Source organism: Colossoma macropomum, unplaced genomic scaffold (assembly GCF_904425465.1).
Source record: "Colossoma macropomum unplaced genomic scaffold, Colossoma_macropomum, whole genome shotgun sequence".
Lineage (NCBI taxonomy): Eukaryota > Metazoa > Chordata > Actinopteri > Characiformes > Serrasalmidae > Colossoma > Colossoma macropomum.
Window position 1 is genome coordinate 5,698,138 of NW_023494809.1, and position 26,261 is coordinate 5,724,398.

At 42.9% G+C, this 26,261-nt stretch overlaps 1 protein-coding gene across 1 annotated transcript in view; it reads right to left on the reverse strand.

The window, feature by feature from the left end:
* The window catches only part of cpne4a (copine IVa), a 136,881-nt gene that overhangs the window by 38,710 nt on the left and 71,910 nt on the right, over positions 1 to 26,261 (reverse strand). Inside the window, exons 6-9 of the mRNA XM_036558645.1 lie at positions 22,363 to 22,446; positions 21,535 to 21,624; positions 8,424 to 8,522; positions 258 to 344 (exon numbers count right to left, since the gene is read on the reverse strand). Coding sequence (XP_036414538.1) covers positions 258 to 344; positions 8,424 to 8,522; positions 21,535 to 21,624; positions 22,363 to 22,446 — 360 coding nt within the window. The remainder of the gene's footprint in view (positions 1 to 257; positions 345 to 8,423; positions 8,523 to 21,534; positions 21,625 to 22,362; positions 22,447 to 26,261) is intronic.

Sequence of the window (26,261 nt, forward strand, 5' to 3'; positions counted from 1 at the left end):
AATCCCCAGCGTTGAATTAACACCTTAGGCGTTCATGTATCACCATCTGGACACAAATGAACGCTGGAAAAAGAGAATTTCGCTCTGGGGGTTTTGCTGTGGGGGGTTCGGCTAAGAGGCAGCATTGCAATGCTCTGACTGAGAGGAGAACCATTTCTCCTGGACAGAAGAAAGAGCTGCAGGCTTTCCGCCAGGTTATCTTTCCATATTAAAGCCCAAAAGCCCGGTGGTGAAGGAGAGAGAGGGGCGAGTATTACCTTACACTGATTCAGAATTACAATCCCCGAGTTTCTGTAGTTCTTCTTCTTGACTTTATACTTGGGGTTTATGCATTCCCACTGGACCTGTCAGAGATAAAGAGAGAGAGCAAAACAGAAGACCAGTCAGAGAGAGCAGTCTTCCTCTTTCCTGACCGATCCTGCTCGGCTAGAACTGTCATGACGACATGCGGTGTTTTCCCCATCAAGAGGCCACGACACACACCGCATTTATGCACAATGGGCTGAGAAAAACACAATGCGGACCCTGACAATACGCCGTGATGAGGGGGCCGCGTGGCGCGTTTTAAAACAATTAGCGAATCGCGGCGCCGACGCCTGCCAAATTGAGATACCGCTGCCAGCCCTTCTGTTGCTGCACAATTAAAGCCGCAGTTAGTCCATCAGCGAGCGAGCGCTTTACTGACAGCTCTGCAGATAATGAGTCATTTTCTACCTCAAAATCATCGAAGTTCAAACCAAAGTGACAAAGTTTTAATGTCACGCTTAAAAATAAAGGTGCCACTTTGCCGAAAAAACACTTCTGGTTCCCTAAGAAGCTTTCAGTGGATGTTCTTTAGAAACTTTTTATCAGTGCAGACCAACACACAGCCCACACCGCTTTTCACGGACCAGTGGGGGGGCGGGGGGTGTCACTCAGAGACGGGGACTCAAGCGCATGTTGACCTGAAAGGAGAACCATAATAAAATGGTTAAGATGTAAACAGAGTCATTCAGAGTGGTCTGGTGTGAAACGCTCGGTTCTAGAGAAATTTACCGAGTCAGAACTGTTCACAGTGGTGGTGATAGGAACCAGACGTCCACCTCTAAAAGCTCTCTCACAGAAAGTTCCTACATGAAATGGTTATGAATTCACTGCCTGATGACTGAGACACTGTTTTAGGATAGTTTAGAGAACTTAAACTCCATTCATGGTGGAGGGATACATGCAGGGCGCTGTGAGGCAAAACAGTCCCCAAAGAAAAGTCACTGGTAACACTTTATTTTGATGGTTCACTACAGATGGTCTGCAGATGTTCTTTAACTACCTTTAAACTGTATGTCTATTAAATGCAACTTAACTTAAAGTTAAGTGTGAAAGATTCTGTTAAACCTAATCTTAGACCTAAACATAACCCTAAAAACACAAACTACACAAAACCTATAACTGCTCTTAAACCTAACCCTTACCCCAATGGTGTCGATAATCACCTGAGTATCATCAGAAGGTTTGTTAATGATTTAATTATCTGTAGATAATCTACTGGGGACCATCAAAATAAAGTGTGACCAGCTTACTATTTCAGATTTTCCACTATTTTCCATCATCAACATTCCATATAGACTCAGAAGACTCGTGTAGGTTCACTGGTGGTTCTGGACAGTAAATAAAATGTCTATATTTGTGTTGTAGTCATGGCGACCCCTGGTTCCTATCACCACCACTGTAAAGACATCTGAACCATTTCACACCAAACCACTCTGAATCTCTCTGTTTTACATCTCAAAAACTTAATTTCTGGAGAATTACAAAAAATTAGTGGAATAACCCTTTAACTGACTCATGACTCGACTCAGACTCGAGTCTTAAGTCTCTTAAATGAATCTTAATGCGATAAACAAATAAAACCTTTTGTTTCTAACCTTACGTGTGATTTTGCCTTCCAGTTTTACTACAGTTGTGCAGTGTTGGGGTTTGAGGGCTTTGCATTATGGGTATTGTAGTGAACTTGTGTTATTAATTTGGCAACCGTAGTCACCGCCGCCATGCACAATTCTGTTCTGTTTATTTTTCCTGTTGGCACTTCAGTTGTTTTTTGTTAAATAAGTGAATTTTCTGCAATCGATGCCAAGAACAACACCGCTTCCCTTCCAGCAGATATTTATTTTGCTAATTTGTGATGCATAAACTTTATTGATTATTATGAAGTGCTACTTTAAAAACCTTAACTCATCTTAAAAAAATACAAACTGTTCATTCTATCTACACTCTTAAAAAGATGGTTCTTCAAAGGTTCTTAAGTAGAAACATTAAGAGCCGTTTGCATGATTAAATGGTTCTCCGCATGCTGGAATCGTTCTTCAGATTGATGGAGATTGTGTTGTAAATGGTTCTATGTAGCACCTAAAAGGGTTCGGCTATTGTTACAATGTCAAGCTTGCACATAATAGCAGAACCCTTTTTGGTGCTTCATAGAGCCACAGCACTGCTGTCGGAAGAAAACGTCATATCTCCAAAATGGTAACTTTACAGGAGAAGCAAAAAACATACCTTACTTTCAATGTAAGTCAATAGAACCAGAATTTTTTCCAAGTAATTTTGGGTCGTTTCTTTTGGTCCATTCATCATGAAATTTATACTCAATGTAAAGAACAACAAGCATTTTCTAATTATGTCAAAAACAGAAAAACGACAAAAATGGAGATACGAGGTTTTCCTCCGACAGCAGCATTAACAACACATTCTCCATCAATCTGAAGAACCGTTTCACCATGCAGAGAACCTATTAATCATGCTAATGGTTCTTCATGGTTCTATATAGAAACATTGTCCTACTTACACTAAAGAACCTTTGAAGAACCATCTCTTTCAATAGTGTACAGTAGCCATCTAGCCTGCCTGTTTCCTCCACAGTGTTTACTGTTTAGTTTGGACGTGAAGCTCATTGGACGAGTGGAAAAACTGTGCTGAAACTGCAGATTCTGCACTTTCAATCCAGACCGCATCTGTTTTAGTGAGTAGAAGATATTATATGATTTGAATCTGATGAAAAGTTATGGTTGTGTTTACAGTCTCAGTTTACAGACAGAGAGAGAGAGAGAGAGAGAGACAGAGAGAGAGAGCAGTAATGAAGATACACAGAGAGAGAGAGAGAGAGAGAGAGCAGTAATTAAGATACAGAAACAGAGAGACAGAGACACAGAGAGGGGGAGAGAGAGAGAGACAGAGACGGGGAGAGAGAGAGAAAGAGAGAGGTGGGGAGAGAGAGACAGACAGACAGAGAGAGACGGGGAGAGAGAGAGAAAGAGAGAGGCGGGGAGAGAGAGACAGGGAGAGAGAGAGAGAGAGAGAGGCGGGGAGAGAGACAGGGAGAGAGAGAGAGAGAGAGGCGGGGAGAGAGAGACAGACAGACAGAGAGAGGCAGGGAGAGAGAGACAGACAGAGAGAGACGGGGAGAGAGAGAAAAGGAAAATGAAACTGAGAAGGGTGAGAAAAAGATATTATATGATTTGAATCTGATGAAAAGTTACTGTTGTGTTTACAGTCTCAGTTTGTATAAATAAAAAAAAACATTTTTGTTGTTTTTTCTGTTTGTGAAAACAATCAGAAAGACGTCAACAAACCTGTCCATACAGAATGAAAATGTTCCTTACAGAACTGTTTAATTTCAGACAAGTAATTAATGCAGATTGAATGTCCAGCACAATTGCCATAACTCCAGATCTCTGAGGGCTGATAAAGCAGCTCTTCGTGTCTGATTTAAAGCCCACCTGCAGGACTCTATTATAGTGTATGTCTGACCGCCACACCCCAGAATCTGCACACAGGACAAACAGAGCCTTCACACATTCTTTAAACAGCAGAGACCCTCAGACTGGACGAGGTTCTGCAGCTCTCCAGCAGCTCCGGGTGTTAAAATGCATGAGAGCCAATTATAGCTGTGAAAACAGCAGGTCCATCTGAGAGAGCGCTGAACTCCACTGTAATACAATTAGAGCTGATAACCCAGCCCTGCACACACACAGAGACAGAGAGAGAGCAGTAATGAAGATACACAGAGAGAGAGAGCAGCAATGAAGATACACAGAGAGAGAGAGAGAGAGAGACACAGAGAGAGAGCAGTAATTAAGATACAGAGAAAGAGACACAGGGAGAGAGAGAGCAGTAATTAAGATACAGAGAAATAGAGAGACACAGAGAGGGGGAGAGAGAGAGAGACAGAGAGAAGGGGAGAGAGAGAAAAGGAAAACAAAACTGAGAAGTGTAAGAAAGGGAGAGAAGAGAAAGAAAAGAGAAAATGGAGAAAGAAAGTAAGAGAGAGAAAGAAGGAAGGGAGAGAGGGAGAGAATGAGAGAGAGACGGAAAGTGAGAAGGGAGAGAGAAGAGAAGGAAAAGAGAGAATAGAAACAGAGAAAGTGAGAAGGGAGAGAGAGAAGAGGAAGAGAGAGACAGAGAGAGGAGAGTGAGAGAGAAGTGAAGATGGTTCTGGTGTCTTACAGATGATCGTGTGTCTGATTATGAATGTTCTACATGTTTTACCTTCCATCACTTTCATTAGGCACGACTTTAAAAAGCTCTTATTATTACTATTATTTCAGACAGTATCACTGCCTCTCTCTCTCTCTCTCTCTCTCTCTCTCTTTCTTCCTCATGACTGATTTCTCAAGAATTAAAGCAAACGCACCAGTGCAGTCTTTAAAGAGCCCATATCCTTCATTTTCCTTTCCATTTATTTACTAATTTCTGCCTGAAGTGCACTTTCAAAGTGATGTTTTCATTCGGCAAAAACGGTCATAATTCATTTCTAGACGACCATTTTCCAACCACTGTTTATCCCTCGGAATGGTTCAGATGTCTTTACAGTGGTGGTGATAGGAACCAGGGGTCGCCATGACTACAACACAAATATAGACATTTTATTTACTATCCAGAACCACCAGTGAACCTACACGAGTCTTCTGAGTTTATATGGAATGTTGATGATGGAAAATAGTGGAAAATCTGAAATAATAAGTTTTCTTTGGGGACTATTTTGCCTCACAGTGCCCTGCATGTGTCCCTCCACCATGAATGGAGTTTAAGTTCTCTAAACTATCATAAAACAGTGTCTCAGTCATCAGGCAGTGAATTCATAACCATTTCATGTAGGAACTTTCTGTGAGGGAGCTTTTAGAGGTGGACGTCTGGTTCCTATCACCACCACTGTGAACAGTTCTGACTCTGTAAGTTTCTCTAAGCTCTTAAAAAAGATGCTTCTTCAAGGGTTCTTTAGTAGAGGCAATGGTTCTATTTAGAACGATGAGCCCTATATAGAACCAATGCCTGTACTAAAGATATACAGAACTGTATGCTATAGAACCATACACAACACGTTCTTCTTGTAAAGCAATTCTGTCCAGCACCAAAAAGGGTTCTGCTACTGTTACGATGTCAAGCTTGCACCAACAGAAGAACCCTTGTTGTTGCTACACCATGAAATGGTTTTAAAAAGAACCATTCCCTTCATTGAAGAACTCTTGAAGAACCATCTGTTTTAAGAGTTTGGAACACAGCGTTTCTCACCAAACCACTGTGCATGACTTTGTTTACATCTTAACCATTTCATTATACAGAAATTTTGAAAAATCAGTGGAATCCCCCTTTAAGAAATAAACCATAAGGGATGATGTGTCTCAGCTTCTTGAGATATAATCATTATAATAATCATAAGAGCAATAAAACTCGACTATACGCTGGAGCTCTAAGGCTTTTTGGAGGTAAAGTGAGGTCATGGCCTTCTGTCCACTGAGACTGGAGTATTAAAGTGGAGGAGCTCCTGAAGAAGAGTCTGGTGGTCTCCCAAAATAAAACCACGTGAGGCTGAGATTAATGAGCAGAAAGCTTCTTCCATTCCTGCTGGTTTATGAAGTGGGAGAGCAGAAGAAGAGAACCCGTCTGGCTGCAGCTACACTGAGCTCTGCTTATATAACCTTTCATCTTTTACATCCGCTAACTCATTCAGAGCCAAACGCTCTTCCTCCCTGCTTTATAACCCAAACCTGCCACCAACTCCAAACACGTTTCTGACCGGGGGGAACCGATCAGCTCAGGGTGTTTTCAGACACTGGACCGCTCGTTCTGCGAGTTCGGCGCGTTTGGTCGAGTGTGAAAGCTGTTTCCGAATCAGGGAGTGGAACAGAGAACTGGTTTGGGTTTGTTTTCAGCCAATAATGGCGTGGCACTGCGTGTGGGGCTGTGTGATTGGCTCATTTTGTAACCTGAATGCTTTGACTTATTGTGTCACCTCCCTTTTCAAGTCCCGTGATGGTGGGAGAGGACTGCTGTGGTCAGAAAGCGCTGCTCTTCACCGCTTGAGTGTTTGTATCCAAGGAAAATAATCAAAAGCTGCAAATGGAAGAAGCTGGTACCAATTGGCAAACCTGCACACAGAAAATCGATTCACAGCTCGGATGGAATTTCTGTGTGTGTGAAAGGAAACCAGCGATAATCAGCCCTTCCCCCAAAACGATCCCAGGATCGGTCCTGGGTGCGGACTCAAGTATACAGGATAAGTGTAAAAATGTCCATAAAAGCAGCTGTTTCTGACCTGTGGATCTCATACATCTCCAAAATTTACCATAATTGTTCTGGAAAACTTCAAGTTGTATGTGTCGTCAGCACAGCCGCAAAATCTGCTTACTGCGTTCGGTTTATCAAAGCTGCAGTTTGGTTTGAAACCGCCTGCTAACTGCACTAAGCTGGTTTGCAGGCCGCAGTCAAACAACGGAACCATCAACAAGTTCCAGACAGCAGTTCAGTGATGAACACATTGCACTGTGAATTAATTAATTAGTTATTCAGTTAGTTATTTTCCACCAAAGCATTCTACAGGGGCATAATTCTACTCAAAAACAGAACCTAATAAACAGTATCAGAAAAAGTTATCAGGTGAACTCCAGCAGACTGTTATAACAGAGTAACTGTTCTAATAGTGTTTAACTGAACTGATCTGAAATAGTGTTTTGTATTCTGTTGTAATAGTGTTACTGTGTTAGAAGGGTGTAATCATGTAATAGTGTTACTGTGTTAGAAGGGTGTAATCATGTTGTAATAGTGTAACTGTGTTAGAAGGGTGTAATCATGTTGTAATAGTGTTATTCTGTTGTTATAGCGTAATAGTGGAATTTGGTGATAACCGAATTATGTTGCATTTGTGCTGCAATATGTGAGTGTTATTCTCTTGTAATAATGCAACAGAGTTGTTCTGTGGGGCAGTGTTGTTCTGTAATAATAGTTTTTGTAGAGTTAAGTAGTAACAGTGTTGTTAAGTAGTAACAGTGTTGGTCTACAGTAACAGTTGTTCTGCTGTGTTATTCTGCTGTAACAGTGTTGCTCTGTTTTAACAGTCTTGTTCTGTAGTAATAGTGTTCAATAGTACTAGTGTTCTTAAGTAGTAACCGTGTTGTTCTATAGCAAGTGTTGTTCTGCTATAACATTGTTGTTAAGTAGTAACAGTGTTGTTCCATAGTAACAGTGTTGTTCTGCTGTAACAGTGTTCTGTAGTAATAGTGTTGTTTTGTTGTAACAGTGTTACTCTGTAGCAGTGTTGTTCTGTAGTAATAGTGTTTCTGTAGTATTAGTGCTGTTAAGTAGTAACAGTGTTGTTCTATAGTAACAGTGTTGTACTGCTGTAACAGTGTTGTACTGCTGTAACAGTGTTGTACTGCTGTAACAGTGTTGCTCTATTGTAACAGTGTTGTTCTGTAGCATTAGTGTTTAACTGTAGTACTAGAGATGTTAAGTAGTAACAGTGCTGTTCTATGGTAACAGTGTTGTACTGCTGTAACAGTGTTGTACTGCTGTAACAGTGTTGCTCTATTGTAACAGTGTTGTTCTGTAGCATTAGTGTTTAACTGTAGTACTAGAGATGTTAAGTAGTAACAGTGCTGTTCTATGGTAACAGTGTTGTACTGCTGTAACAGTGTTGTACTGCTGTAACAGTGTTGCTCTATTGTAACAGTGTTGTTCTGTAGCATTAGTGTTTAACTGTAGTAATAGTGTTGTTCTGATGTAACAGTGATCTGTTGTAACAGTGTTTTTCTGTAGTAATGCTGTCATGGTGTAACAGTGTTGTTCTCTAGTAATAGTGTTGTTCAGTGGCATTCTGTTGTAACAGTGTTGTTACTGTAATTCTGTTATAAAGAACCCCCCAAACAACACTTATGAGGCATTTCTACTAATTCATACCTGCTTTGAAGGGGAGCAACCACTCACATGCAGAACTGGCTGCTCAAACTGTAAATCAAATGCAATACATTTCATTTCTACCCATTTCTTCCCTCGTGTATGTATGAGGGACAGAACCACCCATGTGTACCACGCTGTGTCGTGCTCTACTGTTTTTGACAGAATGTGTGTCTGTAAATCAGTGTGGACGTGTATCTGGCTGCAGGTGAGCCTGTTACCTGTTTTCCGTCAATCGCCCCGCGCATCTCTTTGAAGGTAGCTTCAAACTCGCCTATGAAGTCATGCTTTCCGTTGGAGTCCCAGTCCCACACAGTGCACTGATGACACAAACAAACAGAACAGGAGACACAGAGTCAAACCAAAAACACCCGGACATTATTTAACCACAGCGCTAAATCAGCCAATACAGAACCGCTCAGATAAATCCAGAGGGTTCTGATTAACTGTGCTGGAGATTTTACGCTCCCACTTTACACCTTTAATAACTGTGTAGTTACACATTAACAATACTTGCAACAGCACTGTAACTGCACTGGTGATGTATTCGGGTATGTAATAAGGGCTGCACAGACTAGTCGACTTTACTGCTCGGTGAGAAAGAGAGAGAGAGAGACAGTGACAGAGAGAGAGAGAGAGACAGTGAGAGAGAGAGAGAGAGAGACAGTGAGAGAGAGAAAGGTTTACAGACAGTAGAAGACTAATGTGAATGGATAGAGGTCCCACATCACTGCAGCTGATCAATAAAACATTAGGCGACGTTAGAGGAATAATTAAAGTTTGATATTTATATACAATATTCAAAGCGGTGATGACAGACTGATACTGACGCTCTCATGGCCAGTTCACACAGCGCGTTTGAATTCTCTGGATATCTGCTTTCGTTCCTGATTAGCAGACTTTAAACTATCGGCGCGTTCTCGCTGGCGTACTAAAAATGTCCCGAGGGCTGCGTATCGGAAATATTTAATCCCTTCTAACTGAACTAACGCAGCACGCGAAGCATGACACATAATACTGAGTCATTAATATTAGTCATAATCATCATGCAGATAAATAATATTCATATTATTTAGCAGATCTGTTGGAGCTCTATAAGGTACAGCAAAAGTTTTTTTAAGTTTTCACATATTTGTTTTTCATTACTGATGTTCGTCTTCTTTTACATTTATTTTTTATTTTTACTTTTCGTTCACTCTACTTTACATTGTATAATATTTTCCTTAACTCTAGGAAAGCGAACCAAAACAACAAAAGGTTTTTTGTGCAAAATACTGTATGTTGCAAAATATCACTGTTGCTGGAAGAAAATCTTGTATCTTTAAAACAGTAACTTTACAGGAGAGTGAAAAAACATACTTTACTTTTAATGTAAGTCAATGGAACCAGACTTTTTTCCTGAGTAATTTTGGGCTGTTTCTTTTGGTCCGTTCATCATGATGTTTTCACACAATGTAAAGGGCAACAGGCATTTTCACATTATGTCAAAAACTGAAAAATGACAAACGGCAATGTATACACTCAACGTGCACTTTAATAGGAACACCTGTACTGCTACTCATTCATACAATTATCTAATCAGCCAATCGTGTGGCAGCAGTGCATGAAATCATGCCAACATGGGTAGCAGCCTCAGGTAATGTTCATATATAAACATCAACCATCAAAATGGAGAGAAAATGTGATCTCAGTGATTTTGACCATGACGTGATTGTTGGTGCCAGACTTGAGGTGGATGGGCTACAACAGCAGAAGACCATGTCAGGTGAATTACTTGATGCAATCATGTCAACATGGACCAGAATCTCAAAGGAATGTTTCCAACATCTTGTGGAATCCACGCCTCAAAGAACTGAGGCTGTTTTGAGGGCAAAGGGAGGCCAAACCCAGTATTAGTATAATGTACCTAATAAAGTGCTTTTAATAACTGGATTTAATATAGTCTGACAACAGTGTACAGAAATATAAGATATTAAAAAATATTATTTACAGATTTATCTTTGAATTTTACTGATAATTTAGTCTCTTACATTCATAAAAATGAAACCTGTTGCAACTCATTATTAGCCACATTAGCTGTGTTTGGGTGAACTAATGCTTGAGAGAAGCTTCCCAAAAAATGCTAATGATGCTAATATCTAATAGGTAATAGGGACCAGTGATGCTAATGAGACCAAATATCCCATTTATTACATTTTACAGTGATATATTCGCACACTCCCACTATCATGTCAGTGTCACTATGAGGAATGGGGGTAGACGGGAACTGAGGGGAACAGATGGACTACAGTCGGTCACAGTACAGCTACGAAGTGCACCTGTAGGTTTGTGTTTCTGATAAAAGTAGCTAATGAGTGTAGATACAAGGTAGGTGTTTCCAATAAACTGGCCACTCAGTGCACAACCAGCTCTATACAGGAGCAAAAGCTAGACAGATAAAGGAACAGCATGAAAGTAAAAAGCCAGCAGATCCAGTCTGAGCTGGAGGCTTCACTTTCAGTTCTGGGTACTGAGGAACCCAGTGGAGATACAGTGAGATCACACTGGTGGGTTTGTGCCCTGGAGCCAGACCTGACTAGCAGACATCTGCTCTTAACATCAGAACAACAGAGACAGCTGAATCACACAGAGAGCAGAGGAGAGGCTCCATATCATCTTAGATTTAGTGTGAGGGAGTGAGAGAGGGAGAGAGAGAGAGAGAGAGAGAGAGAGAGAGAGAGAGAGAGAGAGAGAGAGAGAGAGAGAGTGAAAAAATAAAATAAACCCTACAGAGCAAATTAATGACATAATTAGTAAATCAATTAAGCAAGATTACGCTCTGTGTAGGCAGCCATCATCGGTGATTATCCAGTTTACCGTCCTCATCAACATGATCATTAGAGAATTATTATGGGCTTCTTGAGCCCAGGAGACCAAGAATCTCTCCGTGGTCTGCACATCCAAACATCATGGCCTCTTCCTACAAAACATCTGAAGAACGCTCTGTTTCTCCAAACATCTAAACACTGCTTCACGGCTTGATCATTCAAACGCTGATCCACAGTCTGATCATCCAAATAAAGCTCCGATAATCTGAACGGTGCTCCACTGTCTCACCCAAATACTGCTTCATGGTCTGATCATCCAAATGCTGATCCATAGTCATCTAACTGCTGCTTCGTGGTCTGATCATCCAAACGCTGAGCCATGGTCTGATCATCCAAACGCAGCTCCATGGTCTGATCATCTGAATATTGCTCTATGGTCTGATCATCCAAACGCAGCTCCATGGTCTGAATATATTTAAATGCTGCTCCAATCATCCAAATGCTGCTCCTTGGTCTGATCATCTAAGTGCTGCTCCACGGTCTGATCGTCCAAATGCTGCCCCATGGTCTGATCATCCAAATGCTGCTCCATGGTCTGATCATCCACATGCTGCTCCATGGTCGCATCATCTAAACGCTGCTCCATGGTCTGATCATCCAAACGCTCCTCCAATCATCTAAAAGCTGCTCCATGGTCTGATCATCCAAATGCTGCTCCATGGTCCGATCATCCGAACGATGCCCCAATCATCTAAATGCTGCTCCTTGGTCTGAACATCCAAACGCTGCTCCACGGACTGATCATCTAAATGCTGCTCCATGGTCTGATCATTGAAAAGCTGCTACTTGGTCTGATCATCCAAATGCTGCTTCAAGGTCTGAACATCCAAGTACTGCTCTATGGTCTGGTTATCCAAACGCTGCTCCAGTCATCTAAATGCTGCTCCATGGTCTGATCATCCAAACGCTGCTCCACAGACTGATCATCCAAACAGTGCTCTACAGTCTGATCATCCAAATACTGCCTCATGGTCTGATCATCCAATTGCTGCTCCATGGTCTGATCATCCAAACGCTGCTCTGTCATCTTAAAGCTGCTCCATGTTCTGATCATCTAAATACTGCTCCATGTTCTGATAATCCCAATACTGTTCCGTGGTCTGATCATCCAAACACTGTTCCATGGTCTGATCATCCAAATGCTGCCCCATGGTCTGATCATCCAAATGCTGCCCCATGGTCTGATCATCCAAATACTGCTCCATGGTCTGATCATTCAAACGCTGATCCAATCATCCAAAGGCTGCTTCATGGTCTGATCATCTAAATGCTGCTCCATTTTTTCTTTTCAGTTTCTGGACTATTCCTGGGCGTCTTATATGAGCTACGCAGCTAATATCTGTTATTAATATCAGTTCTGAAGGACAGAAGCTCTTTCTCAGTGTCAGTAATGTAATATAGAGTCAGTCAATAGTGCATCATAATAAACTGCAGAGCTGCTCTTCTGCGAGTCTGTTCTAATATGAGCAGCACTAGTCAACACTTCAGTATCTAATTTAAGCGTCCACAGCTCTCCATCATCACTCCATCAACAGAAGAGACTCTCCATCTGTCCATCTTCCCGAGCCCCCTTAAGACACAGACTTTCGTTTTTTTTTTAAACGACCTGCTGCCATTCAGGCATGAGACTCTTCCCCTCGGTTCGAGTTCACTTTCTGACAGCGGTTTAAAGAGATGTGAGAGTTTAGTGTCTTCGTTCATTCACTGTGACCTCTTTCTCCCACTGAGTCTGCCCCATATTCCTCCTTTTAAGCAGCGCATGAATAATACAGCCACAGGAAGACCACTTTTCTTTCACGACAGCCCCCCAGCTCACAGCCTCATCAAAACCCCACTGAGGGGCCTTAAATGGCATCCAAGATGCTGTGTGTGTGTTTGCGCATGTTTTTGGACATTTGCAGGACTTGGAAGGAAATTCAGAGAAAAACAGGGCTGACCTGACTTTGTAAGACACATATGTTTATGTTTATATGTATGTATGTATATATACCATCACTGTTGTGTTAAAATTTCATGACGAATGGGCCAATAGAAATCGTCCAAAATGACTTGGAATAAAACATTGTTACATTCACTTTTATTATTAGTGTGAATGTTTTTTGTTCTCTTGTAAAATTAACAACTTTTGTTCTAACAGTAGCTGTATATCTCTTTGTTTCTACACTCGTTGTCCATTTTATCAGCTCCACTGACCATATGGTTTCACTTTGTAGTTCTACAGTTACAGACTGTAGTCCATCTGTTTCTCTGCATACTTTGTCACCCTGTTCTTCAGTGGTCAGGACCCCCATGGACCCTCACAGAGCAGGTACTATTTGGGTGGTGGATCATTCTCAGCACTGCAGTAACACTGACGTGGTGGTGGTGTGTTAGTGTATGTTGTGCTGGTACGAGTGGATCAGACACAGCAGTGTCGCTGGAGTTTTTAAACACTGTGTCCACTCACTGTCCACTCTATTAGACACTTGTATCTTCATTTTTGTCGTTTTTCAGTTTTTGACATAATTTGAATATGCCTGTTGCCCTTTACATTGTGTGTAAATTTCACGATGAATGGACTTAAAGAAACGACCCAAAACTACTTGAGAAACAAATCTGGTTCCATTGACTTACATTAAAAGTATAGTAGGTTTTTTCCTTCTCCTGTAAAGTTACCATTTTGGAGATACAAGATTTTCTTCCGACAACAGCGAATATAACAGCATTTGTGTGTGTGCGTGTGTGTAGGGGGGCGCGAAAGACCGCAGGTCACGTAGCAACGAGGTGTCGCCTGGCTAGTAGCGAACGAAAAAGGAAAAGAGAAAGACAGACGAACATTTGGAGATGAATGGACTTATTCATATTTATAATCACTCCAGTTGGTTTCCTGGTACGTTAAATCTGCAACGAGAGACTATCAAACACTAAAACGTTGCGAAGATGAAGTCGCTTCTCTTTCGAATTTTCCCGTTCCACCTTAAATGGTGCCGCAATTACATTCGGCGTCTAAGGCAGAATTTAAGGTGGAACCGGAAAGTTCAGCAAGAAGCTTGCGAATAAGAAGCGACTTCAGCCTCGTAAAACAGCCGAATGCTGAGAGACATTTTACAAGAAACTATTCAACTTCTGAGGAAAAGTTTTCTGGCGGAAATGGGAGGAAAGCAGCTGTAGCTAAAGCTCAAAGCAGAGCGAAGTAAATCTGCGCTCTCGTTTATATTGTTTAGTCTATACTGGGATATTAGCACACACACTGAGACATACTGGACATTAAATGTTGTGGCTCCCAAGGTGGTTTGACTTCGTTGAAAGGACAAAATGGCTCTTCTTATCATTTGGGTTGTGACTCCTGACCTAACCTGGCTTTAATGCAGAGGGAGCCGGTCGGATTTCTCACTCATCCGGTTGTGTTTTTGTTATGTGCCCCACAGACTGTCCGGGCGCTGCACTTACCCACTTCCAAGTTCCGCCTTTTGCGTTCCGTCAACATTACGTTATAAATGAAATATTTTGAAAATCGATTTTTGACGTTTGTGAATCGATTCAGAATCGTCCATGTCTGCATCGTGATGCATCTAAGAATCGAGTTTTTCCCGCACCCCTAATATATATATTTTGCCCAAATTCAAACAAACACCAATATATGACCCCATATCCTGAAAAGATATGAAAACAAGTGTGCTGGTGTCTGTATGTGTGTGTGTAAGAGAGAGAGAGAGAGAGAGAGAAGGAAAGAGAGCGGGGAGAGAGAGAGTGTGTATATGTGTGTGTGTGAGAGAGAGAGAGAGAGAGAGAGTGTGTATATGTGTGTGTGTGTGTGAGAGAGAGAGAGAGAGAGAGAGAAGGAAAGAGAGCGAGAGAGAGAGTGTGTGTATGTGTGTGTGAGAGAGAGAGAGAGAGAGAGAGAAGGAAAGAGAGCGAGAGAGAGAGAGTGTGTGTATGTGTGTGTGTGTGAGAGAGAGAGAGAGAGAAGGAAAGAGAGCGAGAGAGAGAGAGTGTGTGTATGTGTGGTGTGTGAGAGAGAGAGAGAGAGAGAGAGAGAGAGAGAGAGAGAGAAGGAAAGAGCGAGAGAAAGAGAGTGTGTGTATGTGTGTGTGTGTGAGAGAGAGAGAGAGAGAGAGAGAGAGAGAGAGAGAGAAGGAAAGAGAGCGAGAGAAAGAGAGTGTGTGTATGTGTGTGTGTGTGAAAGAGAGAGAGAGAGAGAGAGAGAGAGAGGAGAGAGGAGAGAGAGAGAGAGGAGAGAGAGAGAGAAGAGAGGCAGGTTCAATCAGGCTCGTCTGAATGGAGCTCCTGAACTCCGGTCAGCCTGAATTAACTGGGGATTGAGGCAATTAAAGTACAGCATGTTTGTGAGTCGTGTGGAGGAGCGTGTTGTTTCCTCCTGCCCTCATCCTCCTATTAACTCTGCAACGAGGAGAACAAACCAAAGCAGAGAAAAACACGACGTCCCGGGCTTCTCATTAGCACAGGCGCTAGCGTTAGCGTCACACAGCCTAATAGGGAAAGTTTGGCCGAGATGCTGACTTTGACAGTAAATAACTACTTAACTGACGAGGCTCCTAAATGTTTTCGTGACTCATAGAAGAATGTTTAATAATTCATCAGCGCTTGATAAACGAGCTTCATAGGAGGCGTAATGAGTAACTACTAAATAAGCGCGGCGCGTCGCTCCCGCTGCAATCAGTCAGTGAAAATGGCGAGGCGGCCGCACGGCTCGGTCATCAGCGCACAGCGGGCTTCCGGAAATCATCTCAAACGAGTTCCTGTTTCTTCAGCAGCACAGCGCTAAGGGGGGTTAGGATGACCAGTGATGAAATGAAGCAGGTTTGCCCACCAGTAAAACACTAAGATCTGTAATATACAGCAAAGTATGGCTGGACCCAAATATTCAGACATTTCCTACATTCCTCGCTAGTTACTTATGGTTGTGTGTGGAATCAAAGAGTATGGGCAAAAACTTTCTAGACAACAATAACCCTAAAAACAGCAATCGACACATCAACACAGCATTCTAGCTAAGATTCTGGTGATGCTCTTGGTGACGTAATGATGTTTGGTGACTTTATCCTCATCTGGGAGAGTAAATAATTTGCTAGACGGGATCGCCTCGCAAGGAGAACGTCTGTTGCCCATGACGAGAAATTTATGGGTGAAAATGTAGGGGTGGGAATGAACTCATGGGAACTTGTGGGAAATTTCAAATCCAACACTTTGGCAAGGCGGAGCTCACAGTAGGGAGCGACAGCGCGCTCATCAATGTTAGCATGGCTGAGAAGTCCCACCAAAACTCCAAATAAGCCTGTAAATCTGAGTCATGTAGAGAAAACATTATAAGCAGTAAAAATGAAGCTTTTGCAAGAGAAAAACAGTCCAGTTAGCTAAAGATGGTGTTTTGCTAGCTGGCTTGTTTTTCTTGTATTATTGAACATGCTGACATTAAAAGAGCATGAACTTCAGGAATTTGGGGGTTTGTTTTAGAGGCGTTGCTCCCTTGTTAGCAGCAGATTTTGCCACAATCAGCTCCAAAAATGTAATGTTTGTCCGCAGACATGTACTTGTTATGAGATCACATCTGGCCCTACAAGACAAGTGCTACCAAAGAAATCCCTGAGAACCAGCAGATCCTGCTGCTGCAAGTCAAAAGCAGGTGCCAAAAACCCACTGAACTGGACCAAGGGCCGCTTTTCCACTAACGAGCCAAATGGTTCTCAGGGCCGTACTGGGCCGTTCCGCACTGGCCTGGACTCTTGAGACTCAGCTGCTCTCATCTTCTTTATCCTCTAAACAGGGGGTTATTTGAGCATCTGTTACTGAAACAGCCTGAACTGTGGTGAGTTTCACCTGGAGCCGGATAACTACATTAGTGTTAGCGTCACCCAGCAGGGTTCAGCTCAAAGCACCACAGAACAATTCTGTTTTTCATCTTTGTCACTTCAACACCGGTCATTCGAATTTGTGCTTTTAGATACGAGTCTTTATCCTCCAAACGGGTGTTTTTATTCATCGGTTCACAAGAACCGAGCCTGTACTGCAGTGGGAGGCACCGTTCACTCGGGTTAGCTTTACCTGGCAGGCTACAGCTTAAACCACTACAGAACAGTTGGATTTCAGTTTTCTGTCACTCCACCATCAATCAGCTGACTTTGCTCTCGCTGTCGTACGTTTTTACCACCTATACTTGTGACAGCAGAGTTACCGAATCAAACCTGCACTGGGGGGTTTGGATCTCTTTAGCTAAGCTAGGAGGCTCCAGCTCCAGACACCAGAGAACAGGTTTAATTTCGGCTTTCTGTCCCTCTGACATCAGACACTCGACTTCACTTCCTCAGATTTGAGTCATAATCATATATTTGTGTCAGTAAAGCTTTTGTTAGTCAGAATCAAACCTGTTCTGTGGTGAGCAGAGCTGCTAGCTAAACTAACGCTAACCAGTTACTCTCTCCTGGTTATCAGCGTCGTTTAGTATTTAGAAATTGTGTTAGACTGAAGTTTGACATTTACAGAATGGTGGGTTTAAAATGTGCACTGCTTTCATTTATTTGCCGTCCGTGTGAGCAAACTGAGCTTATGGGATTGTTTTCAAGTTTGAAATAACGGTGGCACAGTAACGACAAAAAACATAGAACCAATGCCACCAAATGGTTCTGTGGCCCCGAGTACGGTTAACTAACCGTGCCAATAAAAATGAACCGTTCAGCCCTGGAGTGGAGGCCACAGTTTGTGTGCAGTGGAAAAATGAAAAATGCCCAATGTGTCCACTGCAGTCACAGAAAAGTGTGCAGAACTGAAGAGAACACTTTTTAAGACACCTCACTATTTCTGGCTCTCAGTTATGAACAAACTATTACGCCCCTGCAGGAAGGGACCGGCTCCGAGCCAGCCGAGCGTTAATCAGCCTCAATCCCGGCTGAGTGGGCTGAATGTGAGACGGTGAATCCACCGGCAAGCGAAAGAGAGGGACAGGAAGGGCTACACACCCACCAGATTCATTTCAGCACAAACGTGGGAGAGAGAGCGAGCGAGGAAACTAATTTAGAGAAAATCCCTTTTTTTAAGCTCGTCCGTTCACTGATGGGAAAAGACCTGCCACCTCATTTCGGCTCTGTGGAAGGTGAACAGTCAGGCCATCACACACCAGCGAGGCTCTCCTCACCCACAGCTGCTCTTACTTAGCGGAAGGCCTCGGATCTCCACAGAGCTCCTGCAGGACCTTCAGGACTTCATCGCTAGGCTCCTGCCAGCCAGTCGCCGTGGTAACCGTGTCTGACAGAGCAGCTCAGATGGAGAGGGGGTGGGTAGGTGGAAGGGTTTAGGTTTAATAAGCCGAGGCTATGGCAACCCAACATGCCCTGACAAACAGCAGCAAATCCAGAGTGGCGGTGAGTGTCTCGGCTATTTATGATTATATTTCAAAGGCTGTTCCTGTTCACACCTTCATAAAGACGTTCTATTAAAAACACGGGAAGCACCGCGGAGCTCAAAAGAGGCTTTTACAGGGAGCCTTTCAGCAGAGTTTGGAGAAGCCAGCAGAGAGCAGGAAGAGGAGGAGGAGGAGGAGAAGGAGGAGGGAGAACATCTCGTCTGATCTCTCTAAACGTTCACACACTCGCACACTCATCCAGCACGCTGGATAAATAAAGCTGTCTGTCTGTCCATCTATTTATCGGTCTGATCATCTGTCCATCTATCTGACTGTCTATCTGTGTTTATATACCTGTTGTCTGTCTATTTGTCTGTCTGTGTCTATATAACTGTCTGTCTGTATATCTGTACATCTGTTTTTATATCTGACTGTCTATCTGTCTATATATCTGTACTTCTGTCTATTTGTCTGTCTGTGTCTATACATCTGTCTGTCTTTGTATCTGTACATCTGTCTATGTATCTGTAAATCTCTCTATCAGTCTGACTGCCTATCTGTCTGTCTGTCTGTCTATATATCTGTATGTCTGTCGATCTATCTGACTGTCTACCTGTCTGTCTATTTATCTGTACATCTGTCTATCTGTCTGTGTCCATATATCTATCTATCTATCTATCTATCTATCTATCTATCTATCGGACTCTGTCTATCTGTCTGTCTGTTTATTTATCTGTCTGTCTGTCTGTCTATCTCTCCGTCTGTCACCCAGTCAAAAGTAAAGGCTCGCTGTGTGTCCAGTGGATTCTGTGCTGATTGGGAGATTCCCACAGTGCTCAGTGCGACGACGCAGCAGTGCTCTGATCAGGCACTCAGAGGAGAGAGAGAGAGAGAGAGAGAGAGAGAGAGAGAGAGACAGAGAGAGAGAGAGAGAGAGAGAGAGAGAGAGAGAGAGAGAGAGAGAGGTGTGAAAGGAGAGCAGCTGTCCTTTATCAGCCTGCTAACAGCTCACAAACAACACTGTCACTACGTCGGCTCCTACGCAGCACAGCTCTACTGACAGGACGCTGGCTGTTCAGGAGTGCTGTTTACAAACAACCACACACAGTACAGTAAACACAACACTGGTAAACATCTGCGCTCACTCAGTGTCGCAGCTGAAATAAGGTGTCTGTGTGTCAGAAATAACATCACTGAAACACAGGAAGGGTTCAGTTTTTTGTTTGGGTCTGTTATCTTGATGAAAATAAACATGTCCACCATCAGGCAAACAAACAAGAGTATTATATAAGTACAAAGCCACTACTCAAAAAAAAAAACTTAGGCAAAAAATGGATCTTCAAAGCTTAAATGAGAGCTGATTGGCAAAAAACAAACACTGCATTCCAGCATAAGAACCTCATCCCAACTGTGAAACATGGTGGTGGCAGTATCATGGTTTGGGGCTGCTTTGCTGCTATTGGACTTGCACAGCTTGTCATATTTGATGGAGCTATGAATTCTGGACCATATCAAGAAATTCTACAGGGGAATTTTAGACCATCCATCTGTGAACTGAAGCTCAACAGAAGGTGGGCCCTGCAGAAAGACAACAACCCTAAAAACACCAGTTGGTCTACAAAGAATGGTTAGTCAAAGTTCTCTTTATCTATTGTTATGAATTAAATGAAGATCTGATCAAATTTGGTAGCACTTTGCTTGAATGGTGTCTACATAACACATTCATAACATCTTACGTAATCACTTCATAACATGTTCATGAATGTTTCAATCAACAGTACACATGTTTTACATGATATTAATATGGACTAGTATGTCATTTTACTGAGATACAGATTTCAAAATAAAAGTCCTCATTTTCATTTTGAAAAAGTTTATTTTTGGACAGGCAAAATAAAAAGACCTCACTTTGGTCATTAAGTGCTTTGACAATTAGGCATGTTTCACGTATGTTTACGTTAATTATTTGTTTTATCTTAACCATTTGTTGCTTCACAAGTCATTTTACTACATGGACAGCAAATTACTCATAAATATGCTATGAACAATCGTTGGACAGAATCTTAGTGTGGTGGTGGGAAGAATTTTACAGGCCATAATACTCATCCATTCCCTGTAGATGCTGGACAGCCACATGAATGTAAGCGACTACTTTGCATTGCAATTTAAAGATCCAGATAACATGCATTTCAGTCTTTTTAGCTTCCATCACTTTTGAGGTCAAGACAAAACAGATATTTATCGGTCTTTGGGATAAAAGTGCCTCAAAGAATGTCAATTACATGGAATAACGAATGCACAATTATACTTGTGGTTTCTCCAATACAACAAGCAAGGAGGAACATCACTAACAGTGCCAACATTTAACCTCAAGAGGGTTAAACTTAGGATAAATAACGTTTTCTTCAACAATGTATAGTAAAGAATACTAGAGTGTAACATACAAATGCTTAAGAAGAAACAAATAATTAAAAAGAAGTTGAAAGTATAGGCAAAATGTGCCAAAGTGTCAAAGCACTAAATGTCCAAAGGGGTAAAAAAAAAAGGTCTTTTTAATTTTGGCTGCATTGGCCAGCAATGAGGTGTTTCACTGAAAATAACATTCAAAATATAATTATGTTAAAAAATGAGGGCTTTTATTTTGGAAAATGTCTCTCACAGTAGTCCACATTAATATCATGTAAAACACGAATGCTTTATAAATGTTAATTGAAACATTCATGAAGATGTTATGAAGTGATTATGTAAGATGTTATGAATGTGTTATGTAGACACCCTTCAAATAAAGTGCACATTTATGTAAAAATTCAAATTATAAATAATAAAGGGTTCACAAACTTTCTAGCAGCGCTATAAAGACAGGATCATTCAGAAACTGTTTCATTTGGTCTCGGAGGCCATGAGTTCAGCAGAAACACGTCAAAGTAAGTGTGGTGGCAAACCTGCTTCTACAGAGCTAAAATACCTGAGGAACAAGAAGGTCCAGTGTACTGGATGTTCGGAATGAGGTGGTTATACCACACGACTGCAGGACAACAGCTCTAATGCCAAACATGAGTCACATCGACAAAGCCTTTGTAAGCTCTCTCTCTCACCTCAATAATCAGTGAGTGATGTGCGCTCTCTCACCTTCAGTATCCTCTCATGGTCTCCGCTGCAGAGACAGTTCAGGGAGGTTTTGAAGGTTTTCCACACTGGGTTCAGGTTGTTCATCACAGTCTGTGGGCAGAAACAGAGGACACTGACCATTAGGGCTCCACCAATATGTCGTTTCACTTGTAAAAACAGCTGATATTGAGGTCTGCATCTCTCGGAAATCCTGCCTTAACCCTTAACACCTCTTTAGATGTTATAATAAGAAAAAAGACATTGAGGAATGTGATGCTATTACAACTCAACATACGTTTATAATAAAGTGGAATCCCAATTATTTTTTTAAACCTTTAAAAAGTATTGTAAAATTATGTCTCAGTCATCAGGCAGTGAATTCATAACCATTTCCTGTAGTAACTTTCTGTGAGGGAGCTTTTAGAGGAGGACATCTGGTTCCTATCACCACCACTGTGAACAATTCTGACTCTGTAAGTTTCTCTAGAACAGAGCGTTTCACACCAAACCACTCTGAACGACTCCAGCAGCACTGTTGTGTCTGATCCAGCAAAGCTATGAAGGTTGGATGGAGGAATGCCCACATGCACAAATTTACAGACCACAGTCCAACAGTCCAGACATTGTTTAGACTTAATCCTGGATTAAAATGCACTGTTGTCAAGCTACAGAAGAAGCCTGGCTTAAGACGAGAGGTTTTCAAACAGCTTTTCTCCATACACAGTTTAATGAAGCACTCCAATCAGCCTCTATCTGAAAAATAAGCCCCTGAAACAGATCATCAACGAGGAATCCCCACTGGCGGTGTACTCTATTCTGAGACCAGACTGTGAACGTGAGATCGCTCACCTCTGTCCTGTACACAAGCTGCTGGGTGCCGTCGTCATTCACTCTGTAGATTTCTAAAAACGGATCTGACTTGCTGAAAAAGTCCTGTAGGGAACACAAACATACAAGAAACATGTTTAATTCAAATACATTCGAAATACTTACAGCAAAAAAGGTTTGCCTTGTTTAAGTGACTGTATTTTACCAGCGGCGTCATAGAAATGTGGTCTGAAAACTCACTGTGTTCAGCCAGACCCTCCACGGTGAGGCACAGGGTAAGTACGTGAAAGGTGTGTGGTCTGGACATACACTACCATCCAAAACTGTCTGGATAGTCACTCTAATGTCACCCATAGCTGACACTCAGGCATTCAGCTTGTATCATCTCCACAGAAAAGCACTGCCCAATAGAATGGGACGCTCTAGAGAAGCCTCACATGAGCCTAAGGTCTCCACGCCCAATGCCAAGCGTGGTCTAAGGGGGTATAAAGCCCCCCAGCATTGGCATGTGGAGCAGTGGAACTGTGTCCTCTGGAGTGATGGAGCTCCATCCAGTATCTCTGGGACGAGTTGGAGTGATCCAGAACTGACCATTCAACATCAGCACCTGACCTCACCAATGCTCAATCAAATCCTAGTAAGGAGAGTAGAGGGGAGTAGAGGCTGTTACTGCAGCACAAGCTCACCATTAATATCAGTGGCGTAGGCGTAAACACATTTTTGGGCAGGCCTGTGAAAAAGCAGGTGGGCCGACTCGGTAGATGAATTTTCCAAGCAGTCATCATTACACTATTTCCAAACGCCTCCGCCCTGATACAAAACCTCAACCAGACTGTCAGGTCACATCAACCAGACTGCCCGACTGGTCACATAAACCCGACCAACACGTCCCTTCAATAACCAACAGCAGCGATTTTTGCATGACAAAGACGACACGAGTGTTCAGTTGAAATCTGACAGCTGAGACGTACAAAGACGAGGAAAAACGACACAGCAAACTTAAAAACCTAAACATGGTGCGCTGAAGTGTCGCCACGACGGCAAAATGTTTTCTGAAAACGCTGCTGAAAATGCAGGTTGAGAGCTACTTTGTTTTAGGTCATAATTTCACATTGATTTTATTTCCTGTACCTCTCTCTGTCTCTCTGCTTGTCCCGGTTTCTCGTTTACTTCTCAGTCCTCACTGTAAAAGCCAGAGATGGGAGGATCGTTCGGCGATGTATCGGCATCGGCCCATTTTCAGCCCAAATATGAGGTCGGCGATCAGCTGATATTTCTCTAACTTTAGGTTTACATTTTACATGCATAATCTGTGAATTACTCCCATAAACTCCCACAGTTATATACCACTGCTGTGGTGCATGTTAGCCTACAGTAACTTATGTCTGCTGCGTAGCTGAACAGCTGATCGCTCTGGATAGCGTTAGCGTAGCGTCTCGTACAGAGATAAACATATAAATCTAATCAAGCTATGGTCAAACCACAGCTGGGCATTGTGTAGTCTCGCTGCTGGAGGAGCTTGGAGTCCTAACGCTACTAACAAACATGACGGGAGCTGATAACGTGCAGAAGGCTTGATGCAATGGCGGATAGCAACAGCTGCTAAGCAGTGATTGGAGGGTTTTGGAGGTTTACCTTTTGTTAATACAATTTAATGCACTATAATCTCCCATTTCTGACCAAAATCTTTTCTCTGTGATGCAAGATAAAGAAATGAGATACGTCCCAAGATGTCCAACCGTGCAGTTAGCTACAGAGTGACTGACAGAGTATTAATGTGTGCTAATCTACTGTGAGCATCCTCTATGTATACAAGCACAGATCTACAGAAATATACTGCATTATGTTTCATTTTTTATGAAAAAAATAAAATAAGCTCAAATTCCCTCATTTTTCTATTTATTTTACACAATTAATACCACAGAAGAGAGTCAAACGGCGCTCTCGTCAGGCCCGCTACATCGTTTTAACTGAAGTATCGGCCCTGATGCCCTGAAACTAATCAATAATGCAGAACGGTGGGGAATATCCAGACAGATATCAAAATATAAAAAACAATTCCTTCTCTTTCAAGATCCTTTTATCAGAAATGTCGTTTCTGAGGATGTTCCAGTGCTGGAGTTTGGCTTCATGTTTTTTTGATGACTGCAGGTTTGAGCTGGAGCTCGGCGGTCCTGCTGGGACGAGTCTCTACTCAAACAGCGCCGAACACATCAGAGCTGCGCATTCACGCTGAGACTAAACCCGCCGGGCTGTAATCGCCCAGCCCACTCAGCACCACTCAGCACTGACCATTCAGAGAATCACTAAACATCACGTCTCACCAGGACATCATTTAGGGTCAGTTCAGAATAATGAATCAGAAATATTCTGAATACAGAACAGGAGGAGCTGGTTACACAGCGCAGCAACACAGACACTCAACACACCAGAGAGAGAGAGAGAGAGAGAGAGAGAGAGAGAGAGAGAGAGAGAGAGAGAGAGACAGACAGAGAGAGAGAGAGAGAGACAGAGAGAGAGAGAGAGAGAGAGAGAGAGAGAGAGACAGAGAGAGAGAGAGAGAGAGAGAGTGACAGAGAGAAAATAAAGAGAAAAAGAGAGAGATAGTGAGAGCTGGAATGACAGAGACAGAAAGAGAGAGAGAATATTTAGATAGAGAATAGAGATAGGAAAGCAAGAGTGTGTTAGAGAGAGAGAGACAAGAAAGAGTTAGACAGAGAGATAAGAAAGAGAGAGTGTTAGAAAGAGAGAGTTAGAAAGAGAGAGAGAAGAGTTGGAGTGTGTTAGAGAGAGAGAGAACAGGGCAGGTATAAAAAGTCCTGGCTGCCCAGAGACAAGAGGCTGTGTGGTCAGTGTCTGACAGGTGAGGTCGAGACAGAGACGCTTCTTCACTGTGAAAAATTCAAACCGATACGAGAAAATTACACAAACAGATTCAACAAATTAATCCAAATTTGAAAAATGTTCACAATTGGAGAAATAATGAATATTCCTTGGAGAGGGACTCACAGCCCCCCCACAGCCCCCCCGCTGCTAAATATGCAAGGACACCACCTGAGAGACAGTGGGTAACAACCACCCCATACCCCCACCCTCCTTACCCCACCCTCCATACCCCCACCCTCTTACCCCACCCTCCATACCCCCACTCTACTTACCCCACCCTCCATACCCCCCTCTACAACCCCACCCTCCATACCCCCACCTCTTACCCCACCCTCATACCCCCACTCTCTTACCCCACCCTCCATACCCCCACTCTACTAACCCCACCCTCCATACCCCCACCCTTCTTACCCCACCCTCCATATCCCCACTCTACTAACCCCACCCTCCATACCCCCACCCTCCATATCCCCACTCTACTTACCCCACCATCTATACCCCCACTCTACTTACCCCACCCTCCATACCCCCACTCTACTGACCCCACCCTACTTACCCCGGCTCTACTTACCCCACCCTCTATATCCTACTCTACTTACCCCACCCTCCATACCCCCCACTCTACTTACCCCACCCTCTATATCCCCACTCTACTTACCCCACCCTCCATACCCCCACTCTACTTAACCCCCACCCTCCATACCCCCACTCTACTAACCCCACCCTACTTACCCCGCTCTACTTACCCCACCCTCATATTCCTACTCTACTAACCCCACCCCCATACCCCGACTCTACTACCCCGCTCTACTTACCCCACCCTCTATATCCCCACTCTACTACCCCACCCTCCATACCCCCACCCTACTTACCCCGGCTCTACTTACCCCACCCTCTATATTCCCACTCTACTAACCCCACCCTCCATACCCCGACTCTACTTACCCCGGCTCTACTTACCCCACCCTCTATATCCCCACTCTACTAACCCCACCCTCCATACCCCCACTCTACTTACCCCGGCTCTACTTACC